The sequence below is a fragment of the Opisthocomus hoazin genome, chromosome 1, assembly GCF_030867145.1.
Source record: "Opisthocomus hoazin isolate bOpiHoa1 chromosome 1, bOpiHoa1.hap1, whole genome shotgun sequence".
NCBI classification, from domain to species: domain Eukaryota; kingdom Metazoa; phylum Chordata; class Aves; order Opisthocomiformes; family Opisthocomidae; genus Opisthocomus; species Opisthocomus hoazin.
In genome coordinates this window covers 144,608,700-144,631,674 of record NC_134414.1, presented here as the reverse complement: position 1 = coordinate 144,631,674, position 22,975 = coordinate 144,608,700, and the positions used below count along the sequence as shown (strand labels likewise).

At 40.0% G+C, this 22,975-nt stretch overlaps 1 protein-coding gene across 2 annotated transcripts; it reads right to left on the bottom strand.

Moving 5' to 3' along the window:
- Window positions 1-662: 662 nt before the first annotated feature.
- LOC104338090 (solute carrier organic anion transporter family member 1C1) lies at window positions 663-22,061 on the bottom strand. Of its 2 annotated transcripts, XM_009944107.2 has the most exons (15): window positions 22,029-22,061; window positions 19,652-19,797; window positions 18,898-19,039; window positions 18,657-18,789; window positions 17,284-17,414; window positions 16,921-17,067; window positions 12,956-13,054; window positions 11,896-12,132; window positions 10,409-10,573; window positions 8,872-9,067; window positions 6,370-6,535; window positions 4,928-5,109; window positions 3,423-3,487; window positions 2,120-2,237; window positions 663-1,352 (listed from the first exon to the last, which is right to left on the bottom strand). In XM_009944107.2, the coding sequence occupies exons 2-15, from the start codon at window positions 19,760-19,762 to the stop codon at window positions 1,130-1,132; spliced, it is 2,115 nt and encodes a 704-aa protein (XP_009942409.1). In that variant the 5' UTR covers window positions 19,763-19,797; window positions 22,029-22,061; the 3' UTR covers window positions 663-1,129. The 2 variants fall into 2 exon arrangements, with proteins under 2 accessions (XP_009942409.1, XP_075296220.1); XM_075440105.1 differs by lacking the exons at window positions 18,898-19,039; window positions 19,652-19,797; window positions 22,029-22,061 and having other exon boundaries at window positions 3,327-3,487; window positions 17,284-18,743.
- Window positions 22,062-22,975: the final 914 nt, after the last annotated feature.

Below are 22,975 nucleotides of genomic sequence, written 5' to 3'. Positions count from 1 at the left end.
AGGGGTGGTAAAATTTCTTTAAATTAGCACAACGTTCTCTTCCATGTCCCAAGGAAGTTCAAGATTAGGAAAGAAAGTTTGTTTCCTATATTTAGGCTTGTGCACAAGACTTCAGGGGGCAGAGATACCTTTCAGAAAAGAAAGCAAAATGGCTGTGATGATGGAGACAAAACCTACAGTGAAATATCACACATCAACTATTTTTAGAGACTTTTTTCCCAGTAACGACTATCGGAAGCATCCTTTATTAAAGATTCTCTCTAGGACTAAGCTGTCTGTGGAAAGCTGTGAATTTGCAAGCTTTCAGCACTGTATTTCAAGGCTTATTGGAGGTTCCTTAGAAAAAGAAAGGAAATCTACACACATGTGGCATAAATGCAATGGTCATCAGCATAAAAATGCCCCCACACACATGCACACAAATAAAATCAAAGATACTTAAACACCTATCACTTTATTGCATCAGGTCAGAGTAATTTTACTCAAACCCAACACTGAAATGTGCTGCAAAATTAGTACACCATTTTCTGTTGTTTGCAATCCTTTTGGATTGTTTACTGTGTTCAAGCCAAACTCCAGAGTCATCGTGCAGTTCTTGTTCAGAGGGTGCTCACCAGTGGCCCTGGGGCTCTCACCTGAGCACGGGCCGTGGGACCCAGTCTGGAACAAAGAGCTCTGGTCATGACCCATGCAGCCAAGGCGGACAGAGCAACTGGACAAGTGTGCCATGATTGGCCATTTAAAGCTGTAGGACTAAATACAGAGCAAGAGGACTTGAAATACAGTCGGTGAAAAATGGAAAAGCATCTTATTGTGGATTTCTTCTTTTTAATTTTTCAATCATAATCAAATATACGACACTTCAAAAATTTTGGCTAGTCCCACTGTTTATCTAGAAAAGGACTGAAAGCAAGAGGACGGGAGAGTTCCCCCAAAACTTTGAAAATATTTTCCCCCTATGCTTTCAGATGAGGAGAGGAAGAGGGCAGCACAATTAAAAGTCAAGGTTTCAAAGATGTTTTTTGAACCCTCAAAATGTAAACTAGCTGTTGAAGTCATAATCAGACTCCTGTTGTGCTCAGAAAAACTGAAGCACAGGCAGAGTTATGAAAAGATCTTATTTCTTTTTTTACATACAAGTTTCCTCACTCTCCTCTGAGGTTCTTGCACCAGGAAGAATTTCTTTTTTGTTGGCAGTAGCTGATTCTTTACAGGTTGATCTTTGTGTATTTTTAATATCTGTCATCTCTTTGCTATCTGGTTTGAAGCGTTTCATTATTAAAATAGAGAGCACCATGTATAGGAGACAGCATCCTGCCCGTAGTCCTGCAATGAGGCCAAGATAGACATTTCTAGAAAAAAAGGTGACAAAATATGTGTATATTAATAAAGCTTGCCCCTTCTGGGTGGAAACAAGTAAGACATCACATGCACTTTAGCAAAACCATCTTCTCAGCCAGGTATCACTCCACATTTTGAGAAGTAACAGACAAATAGCAAACAATCTCATGGTGTATCGTCCCAGGTAGGTTCTGATCAGCTCCTATACCCCTAGGAGAGACACCTCCTGTCTGAACAGTACTCCCAATCAGCAGACTGTGTTTTAGGGCTGGGACAGGAGGAACCATGCCAGCCGGGACTTTGCCTGTTGTCCTGGCCTTCCCCAGCTCCCCACTGGCAGCACTCAGTGCTCCCGGCCACAGCTCTCCACACACCCACAGTCCTTTGGGTCCCCTCTCCAAGTAGATTTTGTGAGTCCTCTTATACATTTGGAAGCAGAGAAATGAGGGATGAGGAAGAGTGTCTCCAGTACTACACTTGCTCCACAGTTGTTCAATCTCCCTCAAAGCCAAAGCAGAGTTATTCAGTGCATTAAGGCTTCAGTAAAGGAATTAAATGTGATGACTTAAGGGAGTGTACTGCAACATCATATGTCAGACTGAATCAAAATTATTTTGCTTATTTGGTCTGTTAAGGCCTAGTCAAAAGAAGTTTTGGTGTTTTTAGTATCTTAATCAGTCTATTGACAATTGTCATGGACAAAGTATACCTTGGTCCTTGGTGCACAAAGCTGTATCAGCAGCCAATTCCCAACCCCTTACCAAAGATTTCAGCTTACCTGAATGCTTTCGTGTCATATACCCGGCAAGATCCAGATCCCCCACAGGTTTTTGTGCCCCATTTCAAGCAAGTCTCATCTATCAAGGCACCAAAATAAATAGGGGCTGGGAGTCCTCCTGCAAAGAAAATTCTTATTACAAGATCTCAGACATGAAGATCTCAGAGTTTAATGTCATGGTAAAGAAATGAGGAAATGAAACTCAGAGTTTCTGAATGACGGCTGCATAAAATGGGACTAAACTTCCAGCTCCAGCTTTGAGGTTCCAAGATTTGTGAAAATATTTAAGTACCTAAAGGGAGTTCAAAGTATGGAATATTATAGCATTATTATATTCAGCAAGGGAAATGTTAGTAATTCTACTTTAATGGCATTTTTGTTAGAATTGCAACTTTTGTTGTTTAAAGAAATAATACAATTAACATTTCTTTTTCAGTCCCCAGTGTGAAATTACGTGCATGATGTATTAATATTTACATATACCAATGTATCTGCTCAGGTATTACACAACAGTTTGCCATTAAAAATGGTTAGCTGAGTGCAAGGGCTGATTTTAAGCACTTGCTGAAAACTAACTAGGTAAAAAGTGTATTACTTATGTAGTACTGAAAGAATTCCTTTCAGACAGTCATAATGCTTTAATATAATCAGTAAGCTGTTTCAGGGATAATGTGCAGTTTTGTGAAGAAAACAATTTCATAAAAGCACAAGACTGATTCTCTGCAGCATTCAGCTAAAATATGGAGATTAGGAGAGAGATCCAAACCAGTACTTCGGCTTGTCTGTGTGGAAGAAATCTCAAAAAGTAGCAAGCAAGTGAAGATAAGGCAAGGTTTGTTAGAGGCAGGGCAGACTACATGCCTGAAAACTGTAATGATTATTTATTGTACATAAACACAAGGAAGAAAATAATAGGCAGAGTACATGGTAGCTCTAAGTGAAAAATGGTCACCAAAAGGAAGCATAGGTGTTAAGAATATCCAGGTCGATCAAGCTCAGGTAGTTGTGTCCACGAATCAAAAAAAAAAAAAACCCACACCCCAAAGTACAATGCAATTTCCTTCCTTTGCCCGATTGCTTTGCTGCATAGAAAAAATCCTGAACAGATAATCATAATATGTAATTGCACACCAGCAAACACATAGCAAGCTCCTCCAAACATTTTAAAATGCTTTGTCTTCTTACAGAGGAAACTTCTGGAAAATACCTTTTGCTCTCCTCCGGAGCAAGGACAATGCACTGGCTAGCTTTGGTGTATCTCTTTGACCACCTACTTGAATCCCACAAAGAAATGAGGTTTTACCTAGTACTCTACCACCTAAAGTTTCAATCCCAACAGCAAAGGATTTCAGGTCTGGTGAAACGGATCTAAAAAGGAAACAAAACACTTACATTGTTTTGAGTAACAATAGAATAATGTAGCTGTAGCCATTCTGTGAACATCTGCATGTGCCCCATTGGAAGAGTATTGTGGCTTACCTAGCATAGCTCACTCAAATCTGAACTGAAAACATTCACCAAAGTTTAAGTTCAGATATAGAGCCTCTTTCCATTGACTTCAGTGGATGGACTCTCATTGAAACAAATGGGAGAATCTACAGAAACTGATCTTGATCCCAAGGAGAACGGATTGTAAAGACTTCTTGGAAAGGACACACAGGAAAATTAAAGTGAACCAACTAAATGCAGGCACTTCATGTCCCTAAGTTCAGCTCCAAGAAGCTGCTTTCCTTTAGACAGGGCTGTACTGTGCAGTGGTGAACAGAGGGAACAAAGGTGTGCAGTCCTTTCTAGCTACATGCAGGTAAAACCCACCTCGGCCTCTAGCATTTTAGAGAGAGACAGCAAATGTGAGTTATCTGGCTACAAAAGTACCTCATTCCTATCAGTGGAGAAACAGCCTGTGTCCATCAGATGAGCTGGAAGAACTCACAAAAAGCTGAGGGCAGTACTGAGCTAGCACAGCAGCAGGAGGGAGACGATGCCCAGTCTGTTCCTGAACTGGAGTTTACACACCAATATATTGTCTTTTCGGCATTAACATGAAAGGCTTCTCATGATACACATCAGTATTGTGAAAAGTTTGCCCAGTAAAGTTACCCTTGTCCATAATCCAGGCATACAGTAAGAACAGCTACACTTCAAAATACTGCAGCAGAACCTGCAGCTTAGCAAAGGCAGCTATCTAGTCATGCACACTGACTACTGAGGGTTGCAATTCATTGAACATGAGTAGAAAGAAGCTTCCATCCGAAAGGTACAGAACATTGTCTTTTCTTCCGAGTATAAAAGAAAAGTACTGCTTTACAACTGAAGGAATGAAAATAAGAAAATATTGCTGCTAACATAGTTCTGTTTATACCCACTTGCCAAAAAGTGGGAGTATCAGACTCCTCACAAGACAGAAAGCATTCTGAAGCAACAAGAAATAACCAAGGTGAATGTTTTTCTCCTGAGTACTGTGAACAGCATAGTTACCCTGCACACAGCTTAGCACCGCATCTTCTTTCAAGTTCATTGCTCTGTTAAAAACATCCCTGTCACCGAAGGTGAAAAATAAAGTTCAGGATCAGCATAAGGCCCACCCATTTCATCAACACAATATCTACTTTGCCTTAAACTGGCATTCAGTTGGTGGACAGGCATTTTTCTGTGCCTCTGAACAGAGATGGATTTCAGTACAGGCAAAGACTCAGGGCCCCAGGTTTATCAGCATGCCATTCCTCACAACAGGAATGAAATAGCAGATACCGTATTATGTTTCTCTTTCCCCCAGCTTTATGGTCAAGGTAAGGTAAAGTATTTCACCTAAACATAATCATGTATGTAGGAGTGCCTCCTAAGGCTAAAATAAATGCACATGCAGTCTGCAATGCTAAAAAATAGGGAAATGCTTTGGTACAGCTTTCTCTTTGGCATTGTCCCAAAACTGCAGAGGAATTGCCAAGTCCATGCCCTTGTCCTTCCACACAGCTGCAGTTGCGAAATACCTGAAAGGAGAAGGTAAGGAGAAATTATTTAATCAGAATTCAATGGCACAAAACTATTTTAGTAGCTAGATTTTTCGCTCCCCATAACAGACAGGCTGCTGTTTACGCTGAAAGAACCTCCCTAATCATCCTTGCAAACTGATGGCTAAGTTCATTGGTATTCTCCAGCCACTCTGAGCTGCACAAAAGAAACTGTGACTCTAGCATTGCCAGGACAGAAGGTGCTCTGTGTGTACTTAGAATGGGTCAAAGCTATCAAATTCAAACGTGAACTGTTTAGCCAGCCATTCTGCTCATGAACCCTGTGAAGCAGATGAACAACAATAAAAATATAGAAGTAGAGCCAACAATGCAATCATGCATATCTATCGTCGTGTATCTAAGACAGCATTTGGTGGTGGACTGAGAGTGGGCTGTTTCACAGCCTTTGAAGTCAGCAGGAGACATGGGTTTGAAAGCCATTTCCCCTAAAGTGAAGCAAGTGAATACTGCTGGGACGTATAGACAGAAGTCTGAAAAAGTTGCCTGTCTTTTTCAATATTGCTACATGAAGGCAATTTTGCTTCTGCCAGAAGACATAACCATTTGTACACACTTCTGCAAACCTACTGTTTTCAATGGTCTTGCCCATGTAGAAATGTTTGAAGTCCTGGAAACGATTTTGCTGCTAATGCACTGAACAAATTGGACAGATTTATATTTATGGGAACTCGTGGCTGTACAATTTAGAGTAATGACTTGCTTTCCTGAGTTATGGCAGCTCAGGAAAGTAGGCAATTCCAGTATGATCTGTAACAGTTTGTGATACCAGCACCCACTATTTTATACAGGTCTGCTGCACACGAGTTGACACCATGGGATTTTGCTAGTATAACAACCAGGCTAGTAAAGTTCTTCTAAAGCAATCCCTTCTTAGCTGTGTTGTACCTACGCACTAAGAGGTTTACTGGGAAACTTCAAGCCAAATTGATGGTCATCTTGCTGAGAAGAAAATAAGTTACAAAAACATAAAAATAAAAGCATTCAAGAAATGTAAGTCAAGAGTCTGAGGTTTTCACGTCTTTCCTAAACAGCTCACTTACCTCACCCCATCTCTTCAAAAAACTCCTGCAACCTTGTACTCATTCAGTTTCTACTGCAAGGTTAAGCCATATAGAATGGACATGTTTGTCTACAGGATTCCTTAATCACAAATCCAAAAAAGTAATAGATGGAGAAATTTAGCTACATCTATAATCATCTATCCACCTGTATATTTACCAAACTCTTTCCCGTGCCAATTGATGATTTACATCCCGCAAAGCAGGCTGTCATGTAAGTGATCCCATTACCCCCACACACAGGGTCCCACTGATCCAGCATGCAGCCGCAGTCAGCATTGCAGCTGGCCATGAAGTTGTTTTTCGGGGAGGAAAGATGTTTTAGTCTGGAGGACAACAGAAAGAAAGAAAAGAATTATTTTGTCAAATTATACAGTCAAACAAAATATCAAGGAGTAGGCAGGAAAAATGTGGAGAAACTGAAGCAATCAACAGGGACAGGTATCTTCCACCATCCAACCGACCATGAAGTTGTCATATGGAGATTAAGCTAATTTCAGCTAAGCCAAAGCTCTCTTGAGATTTTTCATTAAGCATTAACATTTTTATGGATTGTTGCTGAAAAGGCAGGGAACTGGCAAACTAGGTATTCTTGGCTGGAAGGAAATATTTGGTATTACTTTTTCATTTGAAAGCTCAACCCAAAAAAAAGAAAATCATACCTAAAATCTCTTATTACCTGTAGAGTGGCTGTGCTTTTACTTAGCCATAGATATCATAGCACATCTGGGTGCTAGAAGTAGTGATGTAAAACTACATACAACTACAGCAGCAAGATGTCCTTGATATGTTTTTCAGTGGATCAGAGCTGGTTAGTGGCAATGAAAGTTGCACGAGTCTGAGTGGGAAGTGCTGCTTCTGTCTCAGCTCTGATAGCATGCAGCAGCAGTCCTGCACCTGGGACAGGCTTGAGCCCTATTTCTTATCAGACCTCATTACTTGTATATTATTATGGACTTTCATAGCTTCCACCTTTACCAACATTTCTGTAAGAAACATCAAACTCAGACCCCAGTGAGCTAAACTAAGCAGATGACAACTAGCATTGAAATTTAAAAAATGGCCAGCAACTCTGAGGGCATGGTAGCAGGGCTCAGTTTTCAGAAAGTGTTAGGAGTCCACCATCTACAAGTCACCCCTGCTTTGAAGTCACTCACAATATAAAGGAAAAAGTGTTCAAAATTTGCCTTTTCTTCCTCCCTACCCCTCAATCCAAAACACACCTCAAGGGGCCTGCATTTCTCCTAAGTCTTATAGAAGGGAAAGTAACTGGGGGGTTTAGCCCTTGTTTGGCTGTTGCTCATCTTCAGACTACAAATTGTCAAATAGGTAACACGTATGTGGCTCACAATCAGAACAATCCTAGCACTTACTAAATTGTCCACTCTCAGTTCTCCTGAAGAAATTGTAATTGCTCTTTCAGTATTTGCTGTCTTGACGTTTCTGCTTATTTTTATTTCACTTTGCAGTATCAGATGTTGCACTCAACCAGAGTTATCTGCCCTGCACAGAGCTCTGACATTGTTTATGCAACTAACCTCAAAGCTGAACTGGGTGTCAGGTTCACCAAGACAACTTAGCTTTTTCCCTGAACACAGGCTCCATTTCAAAAAACACAGGACAGAGTTTCTGTCTGAATTGAAAATCTAGCAAGCCCTGCTGGATTCAGTTTAATCCTTTAAAATCCCTTGAAATTTGTTGAACCAGATGGAGCTAAATTTAAACAGTAGGCAATTGTGACATTCTGCTGGGGTCAGCAAAATGTTCTCAAGGAAGCATGACCATGGCTCTGGTAAGGGAGGGGGAACATCTGTTTGGGCAGCACACACACCTGACATGACCACTTTCTACCTCACAGCTGAGAAAACGGACCCAGGCAGGTCAGCAGCTCCAGAAACCAAGGCAGGCTGATAACTCCCCATGCAGGCTGATCTAGAAGATTGTCCCTTCTAGAGGCAAAGCCATTGGGGGACTATGGGGAAGCCACTTTCAACACTCTTTTTACTTCCCACTCTCTACATGGTAGCAGGAGCAGAGCTTTGAATTAAAGCTTTGATATAAAATATAAAAATTTCAATTGCCTGTGATATATTTTGCATTAACTAGCGATTGACCATAATACAGAGATATATTATCAATATCCAGCAGTAAACAATTTAGTAATGTCCAGTTTAAAAGAAATTTGAAAAATGAAATTGGGGTATTCTGCCCATCCCCAACACTAGGTTTCATCCTGACAAGTCTATCTCAAAATCTAGGGTTTTCTTGTGTGTATCACCATCAAGGGAGCGGTAAAATTATACAATCACAGTAGCTCCACTGCAGCTGAAACCGCTCTGATTGACACTAGTAGACACCCTAGCACTCTCCAGTTTCAATGAAAAATTGTTGTCTTTAAACAGACACATAGGGGAGTGGAGGGGGGTATGCAAAAGGATGTATGTATATGCTACAGTAAATCAACAGAGAAGCCACATTTCAGACCTCATCCAAATTAAAACCAAAATGTTTGCTAGGGTAGAAGGTTTGTAGTCCAGATGAGATAACAAATGCAGATTAGAATGTGAGCAGAGGAATACAGGTGCGTGCACCACGTTCTGCATGGGGCAGGAAGCAACCATGACAAATGGCACAACCAACACAAACCCAAGGGAATACAAACCCAGAGTAGGGTGCTGTCAAACCGGCCACCCGGAGCACCTCACAACTGCATGTAAAGTACAAGAGGTTTAACAAATATGCTGCTATAAAGGTGATGCATGCGAACTTTGCCATTTCAGTTATGTGAAGTTTGAACTTCTTGATCAGAAAGCCTCCTAGAAACATCCCCAGGATTGTGATGGGCAAAAGTATCACACCTGCAAACAGAACATAACAGAACTCTTAACTGCTGTCTCTTGCATTGTCACTTTATAGAATACACATCTGGCTCTAGTATTTCCAAAATATCAGATACTGACCTTTTTTAGGACTTATCCTCTGAGGTTCTAACAATTCATATTACCCTTAAGTAATTTTGCTTACTCCTTTATTTTCTTTCAAGTCATGTTATGACTTTAAACAGCTTAGTTCCTCAATATTCCCTGACTTTTCATTATCCTGTTGTTTGTATGCATAATGATGTAATAAAACTATATAGGTGCCTGTTAGAAACCGGAGTGAATAAGATCAATGCCTCAGCTCATGGGTACTTCCTCACCTAAAGTAAAACATCAAACATCTCTGAAAGTTACGAAAAAAAAAAATCTCCAAAATGGAACATGAAAGGAAGCAGCATCTCGTTTTGCATTGGATTCCATTTTGCTCTGAGATAGAATGATGGAAAGATTTGAATTTATTTTTAATCCCTTCAGCATTTTACAAACTCCAGCCCTAGTACTCACACGCTAAAGAGAGAGCTTTTACAAGGTTTCATTGTGAGGGGGTTGCCTTTCTCTATGTGCTTTTTTGTTTGGTTGGGTTGTTTGGTCATGCTATTTTTGTAAAACTTTCCCTGTATTCAAGAAAAGATAGGAAAAAGAGTTCTTCCCACATTTGCACCTGACACAGCAAAGCAGGCTGCCTTCAGATTAAAGTCATGGAATATCAGTTCTGCAATGTCTTCAAATACCCCAGTTTTCTTGCCAGGTTATGAGACTGTATTAATCATTTTCTTCTTTCTTTTTTTGTAGAACACTACAAAGAACTCATTGAGGGAACTGGCAAATTGAGAAAGAGCTCTGACCTGAGTGAAATGACTCAAAATTTTACATTTTGGTTTCTTGTTGCTTATAAAATTTGTATTTGTAATGAAAACTAAAGAACATTTATACTGAGATGTTATTCTGAAAAGGAAAATCACACATTTCATTACACATTTTCTAAATTAAATATTTTTTCTTGTAGTTGTTACTTAGTTGCAGTTTGTGTGTGTTCACAAACACATTCATAACCCAATCTCACTCTTCAAACCAAATCTTCAGCCTAAAAAAATTCCACCTAGCTCTAACAATCCTCTAGCTCACTAAATTAGGAACACCAGGAAAATTAACATGTAAATTTAAATCCATTTTCAAACTCAGGTAGGAAAATTAATAAATGGCTGCATACTTTTTTTAACAAAAAAAGTTCACATAAGCTCCTCCTTAAAAAGGAAGGTAAAATAATGAATAAAATCTTCCTTTCTGACAATGGAATTTAAAAGGAGGACAGGTACCTACCAATTAGAAAGATGGCTCTTGCCACTGATACATTAAATTGCTGCTCCATAAACTTTGTCTCGTAGGTTATCATCCCAACAAGAGAATTGTACTGCAGAATAGTGAGGAAGATGTACACCAGGAAAACTGGATTTCCAAACAGCTTCTTCAGAGCCGGGAGGAAATCTGCAACGGAGAGTTATACGCTGTACCCCCTGCTAAACATTGAGAAGAGTTGTTCTGACATCCTTTAGATAGTAAAACTAACTTTGATTTAACCACTGGATCTATTGCGGGCTACAATTCTTTGCCTATCAAAATATATACTTGTCCAAGTAAGAGTTTTCCTTATTGCCAAGACCTGACTCACAGAGGCCGGAAGGCTGAATGGCACGGTGGATGCTGGATTGGGAATCAGAAATCCTTTTATTATTTTCTTGTATGCGACACAGGGCTATTCACCAAAGGCACTAAGGCTTGCAGCACTGATCCTCAGTGCCTGTACAGGAGAGTGTCTCTAGAGGAGCATTAAGACTCTCTATAACCTACCAAGTGAAAAGTTTGGTGCCTACAGCAGGAGCCTTCACAAACCACGCAATAGCCCTGCATGAGGGTGATATTCAGAAAAAGGGAGCACCTCACCCAGCAAAAGGCTGAAACCTTTCTTGAGACTCTTGATTAGAGTATCTAAGCCCATAAAATTAAAGTGAGGACAAAAACCTGCATGGCTGCCCAGGGAGGTTGTGGAGTCTCCTTCTCTGGAGATATTCAAGACCCACCTGGACAAGATCCTGTGCAGCCTACTGTAGGTGAGGGGGGTTGGACTAGATGACCCACAGAGGTCCCTTCCAACCCCTACTATTCTGTGATTCTGTGATTCTGTGTGGCTGTTCACACACTTACCTAAAAGACAAGAGTTCAGAACACTTCTGTGGGAAGTGCCGTAGTCACTAAGGATAGCACATGCATACATAAATACGAATAAAACCCTTGGAGCCCTGAGTCCAGCAATGGGTAGTTGGGTCTGATGTTGCCTGTATGAAGTTAATTTAGCATTACTGAGCTCATTCATAGGAGCCATGAGTTCAGTGAAACCCCTGTAACAGCTCTTGTAGTACTTGTCCCTGCGCTGCCCTCCCACATGTTGGCCTCAGTGAAACAGTAACTTCCCAGCTGTGGATTGGTCGCTGACGAGGGATGGGAGTTTTCCCCCTTTTCATCATCATCAGATTATAGCTGTAACACATCATATGACAACTACCATGTCGAACTGAGAATCACTGGTGCTCAAAGCAATAGCATGAGCTTTTTCCAGCCGTCCAACATGGAGAGAGGACTGAAACACAGTCTTAGAATGTAGTTACAATACCACGAATTAGAGCATTTTTGTCCACCATTTGCACTGCAGAAATGTGTGTTTTGCTGAAGGATGTGCAAATCCATGCTCAGTGCTGAATGAACTCATGAGACAGAATTCACATGCAAACATCTGGGCAGTAATCTTTCACCTTTTACTGCCTCTGAGAACTTTAACTGTGGCTGAACTGCGGGGGCTGTTTTACAGTGATCCCCTCGAACAGGCGAAAGACTAATCTTCAGTTTTTCATTCTCTCCTTCTTTCGGTAAGGAGTGAGGCAGAAACCAGAAGGGCAATGAAGCAATGAAGTTGACCGCTCCACAGATGAGCAATCCAAGCCACCAGGCACCAACCCAACGGGTATCCTTAGGATTTATGCTGATGGCATCTATAAAATACAGAAAGACAGGAAAATAGATTAAAACCCTTGCAGAACAATTAAACTATTTATTTTTTATTTAACTAAGGATACAATAGGTATCCTTATCCACATTATTTCAAGACCAGAACAGAAGCAATTTCTGTTTCACATGAAGCATTGAAATGCACCTTGTATCAAATCAGCCCCATGCAGCCAAAACCAAATGTCTCCATTTAGACGCATGGTGGCATTTCCTTGCCACCATCTTCCAACACTTTCTGCGGGAATACGTGAGAGCACGAGGGCCCTCCACCACCAAAAAATTACTTCTCTTTCTCAATTTTCCACTGGTCCCTCATTCTTCCATCCCAAAACACAACAGTTTTTCCTTGAATTTCCTCAAATTTTCCCTGGGATTAGAGACCTGAAAGTGATTTTAACAACAAAATGAGTTTCCATATGAATCTCTGCCACGTCCTTTTGGAGATAACATAATTTTTGCCAAGGGTTGAAAATGTCCATGAGCATAGGCCTTTCACTGTTCCCTCAGCGCGGGGATGGCCTTTCATCTGCTCGTTGGTTCTCAGCTGCACAACAAGTGTGTAACAAGTATGTGTACAATGGTGAAAGAAGGTACAAACTCCTGCAGCAGGGGTAGGGGTCTTGCATCAAGAGCTATTCCAGTCAAACCACAGTGCTGCAGATGTTAAAATGTAAATAACACCAGCTTTGAGCAGGAAAAAACTCTCTAGAGAGCCCCCCTTTTTGGAGCGGTAAGCTGGGAAGGTGCTTCTTAGCATGCAGGTTCCTGCCAACCGCTCTGGTAATGCGCCGCCCCGCAGCCTCTTACCAATATCCACCACGCCGATATCGACCCACAGGCTGGCACAGAAAGATCCGAGCAGGAAGCCCAATGTCGGCCCAAACATCCCCGAGGATCTCACCAGGCCTGCAAGAGACGGGAGGCAGCAGGGGAGAGTGAGCACAACACTGCGTGGGCAAGCGCTCCTGCTCCATGGAAGGCATGGAAAGGAGGGAGGGAGGAGGAGACCGAAGAGGGGCACAGGCCATTGGGGGACGTCAAACAGGAAGCTTCTGACCAGCAAGAAAATAAGCCATAAGCTGCCAACACGCTAGTTGTGATGTGCAAGCAGGCTCCTTCACCGCACAGGGCTTCACTGAAGCCAGCGCGGTCTCATGTGGAATCCCACAATGCATTTCACTGGCAAGACTGATGTCTTGGAGGGACCAGGAAGAAAAAGAATAAGATTGCCATGATTTCTATCCCTCCTCCTCCCTAATTCTCTCCTCAGATTTCTGTAGTTGTATCGCTGAGCTTGTGGTGGCTAGCTAATGAACAAATAACTTGAGGCCCGCTGGAGGGATCATATATCTACCTGCAACTCTACTTACACCTTGTGTGATGTTCTGTGATTGTAGAAGTCAGGACTTCTCCCTGCACTATGTGTTCAGGTCCCTAGTTTAATTTTACGGAGCAGCAGTTGATCTGATGATGGTAATCTTCTGCTCTTTCTTCCTGTTCCCTCCAAGATGACAGGTACAACAAAAGTGTGTGGACATGGAACTAGGTACAGGACCCCGAGAATATTTTCAGTGCACAATAAGATATAAGTGTGCCTCTGTGTGGTCAAAGTTCATTAAACAGAATCTTTGTTGATTCGTTCAGCACCAGAATGAGCAAATCAGCCAAATGATGTGTTAATAAATACTTATGCAGCTGTAAAAAAAAAATCAAGAAGTCTAGTGATCAGGTAATGACCTCTTTAAAATCAGCTTTCAGTTTTGCTACTGGCTTCACTGAGGTTTCCATTGCCCGCTCTGTCTCTGCTTATAAAGGAGATAACAGAGGATCAGAAGAAGGCTGGATGCCCCTATGAGCAAATGAATAAGCTGTGAAGGCTAGCAGGAACCTAGGACTGCATCTTGCTGACTGGGTATCTAAATGCAGCGTTATTTGATTTTGGTGACTACTGCTGCCAATCAACATAAAATAAAAATATCCGCAAAAATAATTTGGTCCTCATTTTCCCTGGTCACGTGTGTTGATGTGTTGAAGTTTAGTGACGGGGTAAAAGCTTCAAAAAAATTTCAGTGATTCAGATTTCTAAATTCTAGCATGGAACTGCCACTTGGGAGCTATTTGAAGCTGCAGCAGGCTTAACTTTATTAGAAAAAAAGGAATTCTTGACCAAGTGCCTGTCAGTTCTTGCCCGTGTTCAGCTCTATGCTCTGTAAATCCTACCATGTTGTTCTGCTGCAAAGATTTTTCTCCTGTTAGTTTTGCAAACTCTCTTCCGAATATAGTATTCACTCAGCTTATGATTAAGGACTTCTATAATAAATTCTTAGAGTATAATTTCACCACATGATTTTTCAGTTTTGCTTCATTGCTCCAGATGCATATTGCTTTCAGTTAGTTCCCTTCTTTTACTTCATTGGAAGATCTGGCATTTTAGATCAAATTCTGATGCTTCCAAACTGACTGACTTCTGCAGAGTCACGATTTTGACACTAGAAGCCAGGAATTAGCTCTTAATGTTTATCAGTGAGTCTAACGCAGAACTTACTACTCAGAACTATGAAAGATCATCTCCAAAATTCAAGTACTCAGTGGTAAATTTCTGAAATAAACTGACAAAAACCAGCAGACCCATACCAATGACCTTGTATATTGTATGCAGTGTATTTCTTTAAGATATCAGAAGCTACTAGATAAACTAAGAAGCATATGTGCAATAATTTTGTGTATGTATAGTTTTTAAATTAAATTTCACACTTGCATACTCTTTAAATTCAAGAATAACTTCACTAAGATAACGTGCTTGTATTGTGATAAACCAAAACCAAATAAGTTCACTGTGATATTTTCTTATTGTATTTTCCTTAAATAAAATTTCTTGTTTGTAATTAACAAACAGACTAAACCACAGACAGTGAATCATGCAGACTTATCAGTTAATTAGCTGCTGCGTATTGACACAGCTCAGCCAACCCTTCTATTGATGAGTAACTTCGTGTGTAACAGGTACTAAAATTTACAACATACATTGGCCTCAGATATGCTTCTGATGAATCCATAGTTTGAATAATTACAAGATCATATATTAGTGCTCAGATCAGTGATGAAATTTCATTCATTCAAAGCCTCTAATAAAATTAGTGACTGCAGCACATCTACCATCCTCTATTAAACTCTGTAACGTGGCTTAAAAAAAATAGGTTAATTTTTCCTCTTCTGTTCCTTCTATTGGAACTCCAGTTTTACTGCTGTCAAAGGATTTTAATTCTATATTCCATTGACACTTAATAAAAAGCTGTCTCTGCCTCAAAATAAGTTCTGTTCTTACTCCACAAAACATCTCAGGGCAGGAGAAGAAGGAGACACAGGAAGGTGAAACTGCTTGCTCAGGGTCAAATAATGAGATCAGTGGTCAAATGTCAACAACAAGACTTGACAGCAGTCTTTTCATTATAGGACAATTTTTTTGTATTTTACAAAAATGCTGATCATAAATTGATTCAGTCATTTGTTTAAAAAAATCAGATATAGAAACTAATTAAAGTTGATCAAGAAAAGGAATTTCCATTCTATGGAAAAAACTGTATTTCAACATTCACTTTTTTTGCAAATCAGGTCAGTTCATGAAAGTATCAAATATTTTAATGGAAGAAGAGACTGAAAATTACTATTCAGAATGTTAAAATGAAACCTTTTAATGCTCTATAAACACAATACTTTGTTTCAATTGCATGACACAATTTTTCATTTTGGTTGAATCCATACTATTCTCTCTGCCAGCTTTGTATTTTTAATCTCACTTCCCCAATAGCTCCCAACCTGTCATGATTTCCCCCAGATCAGATTCTGACAAGAAAACAATTCAGCTGAGCTTCTTAAAACACCTTTAATCAGAAGCTCAGAGGTGATTATAAATATTTTGGATAACTGCTAAGTGGATTTTTTTTTTGTCAGCTCCCTTCACAATACTTCCATTTTCTTCAGCCTGCAGATTTTCTTATCCCCAAAATGAAGACGTTTGCAATGGCCTGACACTGTAGCATTACTCATTGAGCTCCTCCTCAAACTGTGTCTTACTAGCTCTGTGACCAGTTCAACTTCACCAACTTTACTTCAGGCAGCAGTTTTGACCTCCCTCAACCACACAAACACTCCATGCTATTAAATGTTTGGCAATAAATTAATTAGCTTGGGTGTAAGTCCTTCTGTCTTGGGCAATAGGCTATCTTCCTCAAAACAACAACAAAAGAATCCAAATTAGAAGGGATTTGTTACAACACCCTGGCAAGGGTTTGGTTTTTCCTTTGGTAATTAGTGACTTTAAAAAGCTTTCATCAGGAAGTATGCTGCACGTAAAATTCAAAAGGTGAAAGCTTCTGTAACATGTTTATATTACTGTGATTAAGGATAATTCTCTAATCTGTGGAACAGTGATTAGGGATAATTTAATCTTTGAAGCCATGGTACTGAGGATGATATGCCATATAAGACAGGTAGGACTTCTCATGTTGGATAAATGAATATTTGATTATGCTTCTCTTCATGACAGAAAAATTGACGCATGTAGCAGAAGCCACTTAGGGAAATCAAAAGGAGCATCTGGGAAATCTCCTTTGAGAAAAAACATGGGAACTTTTTTGCATTGTATTTTGGCCTCTTCACAACTCAAAATCATCCAGAATAGAGCAGATAGATAGACAGAAATTTGTGGTATTTGCTTGGCTACAGAAATATTAAATAATGTTTAGCATAAAACCCACTCGTTTGCATATTACCTATGTAAAATGCTGAGTTTTCTTCTTTGGAAAAATCATCGATATATGAAACCCCCAGTGGCATAACCGGTGCTTCCCCAATTCCACGTAAAAGGTTCCCCATCAACACAAAGAGCCACAGATAGGAGTCTGTTGTTTTCTTGCATCCTGCAGGCCATAAACATTTACATTTCTGTGAACATAATTCTGACAACACTTTATTGCAACAGAAAAATTACATTAAATATGGATTTTTAAAATCATTATAGGGTGTGTTTGTATATATTATAGTTTCTAACAGGGGTTTTACTGTTATCCAGTTAAAGAGTGTGTACAAAGGGGACAAGCAGAAGAGGGGAACCTAGCATCAGACCTTTTGCTTACCAAGATTTTTCATTGCACTGGGTATTTCTGTAGCAGCTGTGACCGGATGGCCCACGGACGATGCTGGTGAGCAAGCTGATACACTCATAGAGGAGTTGTCCACAGTAACAGTTATTCTTTCATAATTATAACTGGAAAACAACTATGTAAAACACAACTGACACATGAAAGACACTGCTTTGCAGGAAGTGTGTATGAGTCTTGTGTTTGTACGTGTTTGTTCCTGTTACGTGAAGGCAAAGTGGAAGGGCAACCCATTTCCAGTGCTTTCACTTAAAAAAAGACAGGTATCTTCATATCTTTTTCAAGGATCTAGTAGTAAGTAATCTATCTGTGTCTATAAAGAGATTTACACAGGTGCAAAACACACGTGCCAGTTTGTATTTAGGCAGCCAGCTACTACAGCAAATCTGCTAAGTAAATCGAAGTCAGCTTGAGTACATTTGTGTAACATTGGGGTAAATGGAGAGCAGATATTCCCTCTGACTGTGTAATCATGTGGCAACCTTTAATAGTGTGGTGGATGACAGTGAGGTCCCCATGGCCACTGGGTTTTGCTCAGCATTGTGGAGAATGGGTAATCTTCAGAACTGGGCTGTGAGTTTGGGTTAAATCAGATATTTCCATAGCTCTGCTTCTGGCTTGTGCTGTCCCCTGCAGAGCAGGTTCCCTGCTATTTAACAAGAAAAGTAGTGACTGTGGACACTTTCCATACCATGGTCACCAGATATAATTCTTTCCATACTCTCCTTATCACAGGTGTTGACCTTGGAACTAAAGAAGATGCACAGAGTTCAATTTTTGAGGGACAGAGGGCGTTTATTTTCAACTGCTATTCAGTAAGGATGCTGAAGGATTGGAGATATATGAACAGCTATGTAAGCACTAAAGCTTAGATGCGCAGGGATATTTAGATATTTAACTTTCTCTGAGTTCAGAGGAGATAGATACGCATCTTGATAATTTTAAAGACTTTAGCATGACTAGCCCCCATGGAGAAAGAAACCTCTTCTATCAAGATCTCATTACAGTTCATCAAAGTATAATAACGGAGAACAGCTAAAAACATATGTGTATATACATATATATATATATATATATATCTCCATCCCAGGGAAAAATTCAACCTACTGTATCCCTAATTATGTATAGGTTCTGTAGAAATCTTGGGTTTCTCTTTTACTTACCTGTAGAAAGAGACAAGATTTCAGAGAGGAAATCAGAAAGTCAATACAAAAAATCCACCTATTCAAACCTTCGAGTTATCTGGAAGAAACTACTATTGTCAAGCTTTTAACTTGCGTGTATGATTAAAAAACACTTCATATGGTCAAATTGAATTAGTGCACTATGTGAAAACTCTCCATATTTACCGTCCCATTAGGAACTGAGGCATCACTGACAAAAATGCTCCTAAGGACATGATGAGACATCCAACAGCAATTACTTTTGGTCGATGAACTCTTGGTCCAAGGTAGCTCACCAACACCATTACCATTAAGTTACCTGCATCAACAGGAGAGAGAACCAGCAAGATTACAAAAAAAGATATCTTTTAGGGGAAAAATGTATTAAGAAGCAATATTTCTCCACTTTCAAAGAAAGTACACATACCTATCTCAAAGCTGCCATCAATAATGCCAACAATTGATGATGAGATTTCAAATCTCCTTTCAATTTGACTGGACATGCTCTTCACGTAGCTTCCAGAAAATCCTTTGGCAAAAAAGGAAAAAGCTAGAGCTCCAAGAAATATCTGAAGAGAGAAAATAATTGAGTTTGCAAAGAAACGATATTTTCTAAATGGCTGGATGCCTAAGTAACCTACTCAAGAAACACAAAAAACAAATGTTTTGTTTTCTAATTCTCCGTGGTTAGATTTTTCCTAGTGTTTTCATTAAAACAGAAGATTTTCCTTTCTCTTCCAGGATGTCTGCAAAGAAAAGCAAAGTTGACATTGACTGTGTGCATCTTCTACCTTTCTACCACATACTGTTTTAGCCGTTTCCTTCCTTAGTGAAACTTGCAGCTTAAAGTTGTTCATTACTGGTACTATTATTATAGCATGTCTTCTTAATCCTACTTTACTTACCCTGTTCTAAAAAGCATGGATAAAAAAATATAGTTGCAACTACCACTATGACTATAGCACAAGTCTAAATGATTCGTTAGTAAAATATGGCCTCACTTTTTGACTGCTGAACACATTTATTGACTTCTGTGTGGTTGGAATCACAACCTAGAGCATTGTTTCCAACACATATAGTGACAAAAAGTGTCATACAGAACTAGCTGAATTTTAATAGAACTTCAAATTGTCATTTTCAGTATTCTAGAGAAAATATGCAGTGAGGGCTCCTCTCCATACCTTTAGCTTTGAACAATTATGGCACACACTCTTGGCAGGAACTGTGCTGCCATCAGTGTCCTGAAAGAGTGACTTGTCTTTCAGTCGGCTTGCAGTGATTGTACTGTCCATGGTTTTCCTCCCCCTGATCTGATACGTAGGTCTTCCTGTTTAGAAAATATTATTACGATTAACTACTATTTGCAGAAGAATAAAGGTTCCAATGTTTTTCAGACATACTAGAGGGTGAGACACTACTTGAGATGTCTACACATTGACACCTTTTCTCAGGAAGCATGATGTTAAAGTGTTCAAAGTGACATTGTAATGAGTTACGGATTGGTGCAGCTGCTTTGTGAAATCTGCTTTCTAAAAGACTTCAGGACCTTTTTGGGTAGATGGAAAATTTAAAGGCAACTTGCTGACAGTTTCTAGAAATCTTTGTAGAGAAGGAAAGTCCCTAGGCAGCTAGAGGCTGAGAGAGTATGTCAGAGAAACATCTTTACCATGCTTGAATCAAGTGTTATATTCTCTTTTAGGTATCCGCTTTTGATCACTGTTCCAGGTTAAATGGACCTTTGGTATGATCCAGTAGGCACCTGATAGTATGTTATATTTATGAGGATTTTCTCTGTGTTATCTATGAATTGGCAGAAATACTGAACACTACTCTGTAACATTATATCAACATTCCTATGAGTAATGTTATTTATTGGATAAATATTTGTAGAATCAGACCACAAATGATGACTGAGGACAAAAATAGGGTAAAAGATATGATAGGTAAAGATGTATTAGGGAAAAAGAGGGCACTGATTAAAAGAAACTAAAAGTCCACAAGACTCCACAAGTTCCTGCAAGACAGATGATAAATGTAGCTATTTTAATGAGATTGCAAATTTTTCAATTTAAAAATTGGTTCTGATACAAGGAGTCATCTTAGCTGTGCTTGTTGATGTAGATTAAGCTGATCAGGGGAAACCAGCTAATAAAGAGAGATCTGGAATGATAACAAGTCAAAAAGAGCTATTGCCTAGTTTCTCTGTTGGAAAACTGATGCAGTACTACTGAAATCAATCAGTTAGCTCTGATATACATTGGCACATGTATGAGGGGAATGTAGAGGAACACAGGCCAAGAAATTGGCCTGTAATATTTCCCCCCCCAAGACACTGGGATCTTAGGTAGCCCACTCTGTTTAATTCCTCTGGGAACATCTCGAAGTTCCCCTCCTGCAGGGCCCAGGGGCCAGCTGACCCATGAGCAGAGGCCATTTTAGTGTCGTGACAGATTATCTATACCAGGGGTGGTAGGGCTGTGGCAGGGTCCTGGGGTAACCTGCAAAGGTCACTCTGTTCCTCTGGAGAGCTCAGTTCCCCCAAGCAAGATGCCCAGGAGCAACCTGGAGTCCCTGAGAAATGTCCACCTATGCCCAGAAAGGACAACACTCCTGAGTTGCCAAGTTATTCCTACTGACTGCAAATAGGCATTAATGTCTAATGGAGACATAAAGCCTCTTAAGCATTCTAATTTAAATTTTGTAGTTTTTAGTTCCAAATCCTACTCCAGCTGGATCCACCAAAAGCAACTATGAAAAGCAAAAAATGTGTATTTCAGAGGTAACCATATATGAAATTCCTAAAGGGACCTAACCTTCCTTCAACCATCTTCAGCAGCTGACAAATCAAAAAACATTGAAAAAAGAAGTTATAGATAATTAAAGTATGGTGAATTCTGATTTGTCCCAACTTTTAGATGACGGGAGCTGAAAGACAGAGTTCTCTAAAGCAAATACGTTCTTTATTGATTTCTATTTTGCTGATGATTAACTTTGTGAAACATCTGACTTTGTTAAATAAACAATATTCATATCAGTGACATGGTTTCCTTTTCACAATATTTAAGGATATGCTGCCAGCCTAATAATCTACCTTAAACTTATAGAAAATGTTAAACTGTACAAACACTTCTCTTATGCCTAATGAAACCATAACATTTTCCACAACTACTCTATAAAAATCTGAACTTTGGAAAACCTGTGAATCATTGACACCAGTGGTGTTTAAAATTAAATGAAGCAAGAAAAAGAATACAAGATGTAATTTATGACAATTTTTAAGAATTAATTAATGGCAATGAATAGTTTTTGTAAGGAGGGATAAAACATCCCACTGTCCACAGTGCTTATCCTCCAAAAAAAAAATCCAGTTTGCAGAATTGCACCTTTGCACTTTACATAATCTCTTTCAAGTTCAGTGACACTGAGATGTACACAAAGCCGAGTCTGGCCTGACCTAGCACCTAACAACTAAACAAACAAACAAACAAATAAAAAAATGGAAAGAAGCAGGATGGGAGGGTGGGGAGAGACAGCGAGAGGCAGAGGGAGAGAACTTACTTTGTGTCACTGCAGCGTCAGGCTGTTTCTTTCCCGTGCCCTAGGGCTTTCAGGCTTGAAGCCAGCACAACGTCACAGCAAAAGCGCTGCCTACTCCAAGAAGTGGAGCACTCCACCACATTTTTTTTAAACCTTGGATTTCCTTCTTACAGTGATTGCAAAACTTTCCCACAATCACTGATACAAAAGCTTTGCAAGAGAAGGAAGGTTTCTTTCTTGTGTTGTCACTACCTTGGCAGCCTACCTGCCAGTATGCTGGTGGTGCCAGCCTCTCCCGGGAGGAACAACTTGTTTTCTTCACTTGTTTGTTGTAGTTTTTTTCTAAAGTCTAAACACTAAAGCTGATTTAAGCAACTCTCCAAAGCCGAATGTCTACCATCCACCCAACAGCCATGGAGTGGCCCAGTTCACACACAAGAGCCCTCAGAGGGCAGGCTCAGTTTTTCCAAGCATCTCACCTGCAGCCTCAGTAACTTGCACTTCTTAGTGACTTTGATGAGGGTCAGCAGAGATACTAAGGGATGACTTAGCTCCTCAAAGAGCATGAACTGCATATTGACATCTGCCAACTTTTGGTATGGGCGCTCTGTGTCACAATCCCAATGCAGAGGTGCAAGAGGGCTACCCTCATGGAGATCTAAAGAGAAGCGGATGCCCTCACCAAATCACAGTCTCTCGTTAGACCCCCCGCCTATTATAAATCAGGATTATTTAACACAACCACAAGCAGTACCTGCAGGTGCCAACAGGAGATGTGAGATGACACAGCTATCCCTCCAAGCTGACTACAGACTGGCCAAACAAAAAGAGCAAGCATACTACCCACAGCTTGCCCAGCTCTTGTGTCCTAACAAACTACAAGTAGAAAATCAGCTCTCATGTCTAACAGGGCACACACAGAGTGCAAACCTACCTAATCCATGTCTTCTCTAGAGCAGCACTCTCCA

What these genes read in the sequence shown, in the direction of transcription:
- LOC104338090 (XM_009944107.2), bottom strand. Translation starts at nt 19,762, where the DNA reads ATGGACAGTACAATCACTGCAAGCCGACTGAAAGACAAGTCACTCTTT. An exon ending in CCTCAGTTCCTAATGGGACG is followed by an intron (nt 17,415 to 18,656) that starts GTAAATATGGAG and finishes GTTGTTTTCCAG; the next exon opens with TTATAATTATGAAAGAATAA. An exon ending in AAGAGCCATCTTTCTAATTG is followed by an intron (nt 9,068 to 10,408) that starts GTAGGTACCTGT and finishes TTCTGTTTGCAG; the next exon opens with GTGTGATACTTTTGCCCATC.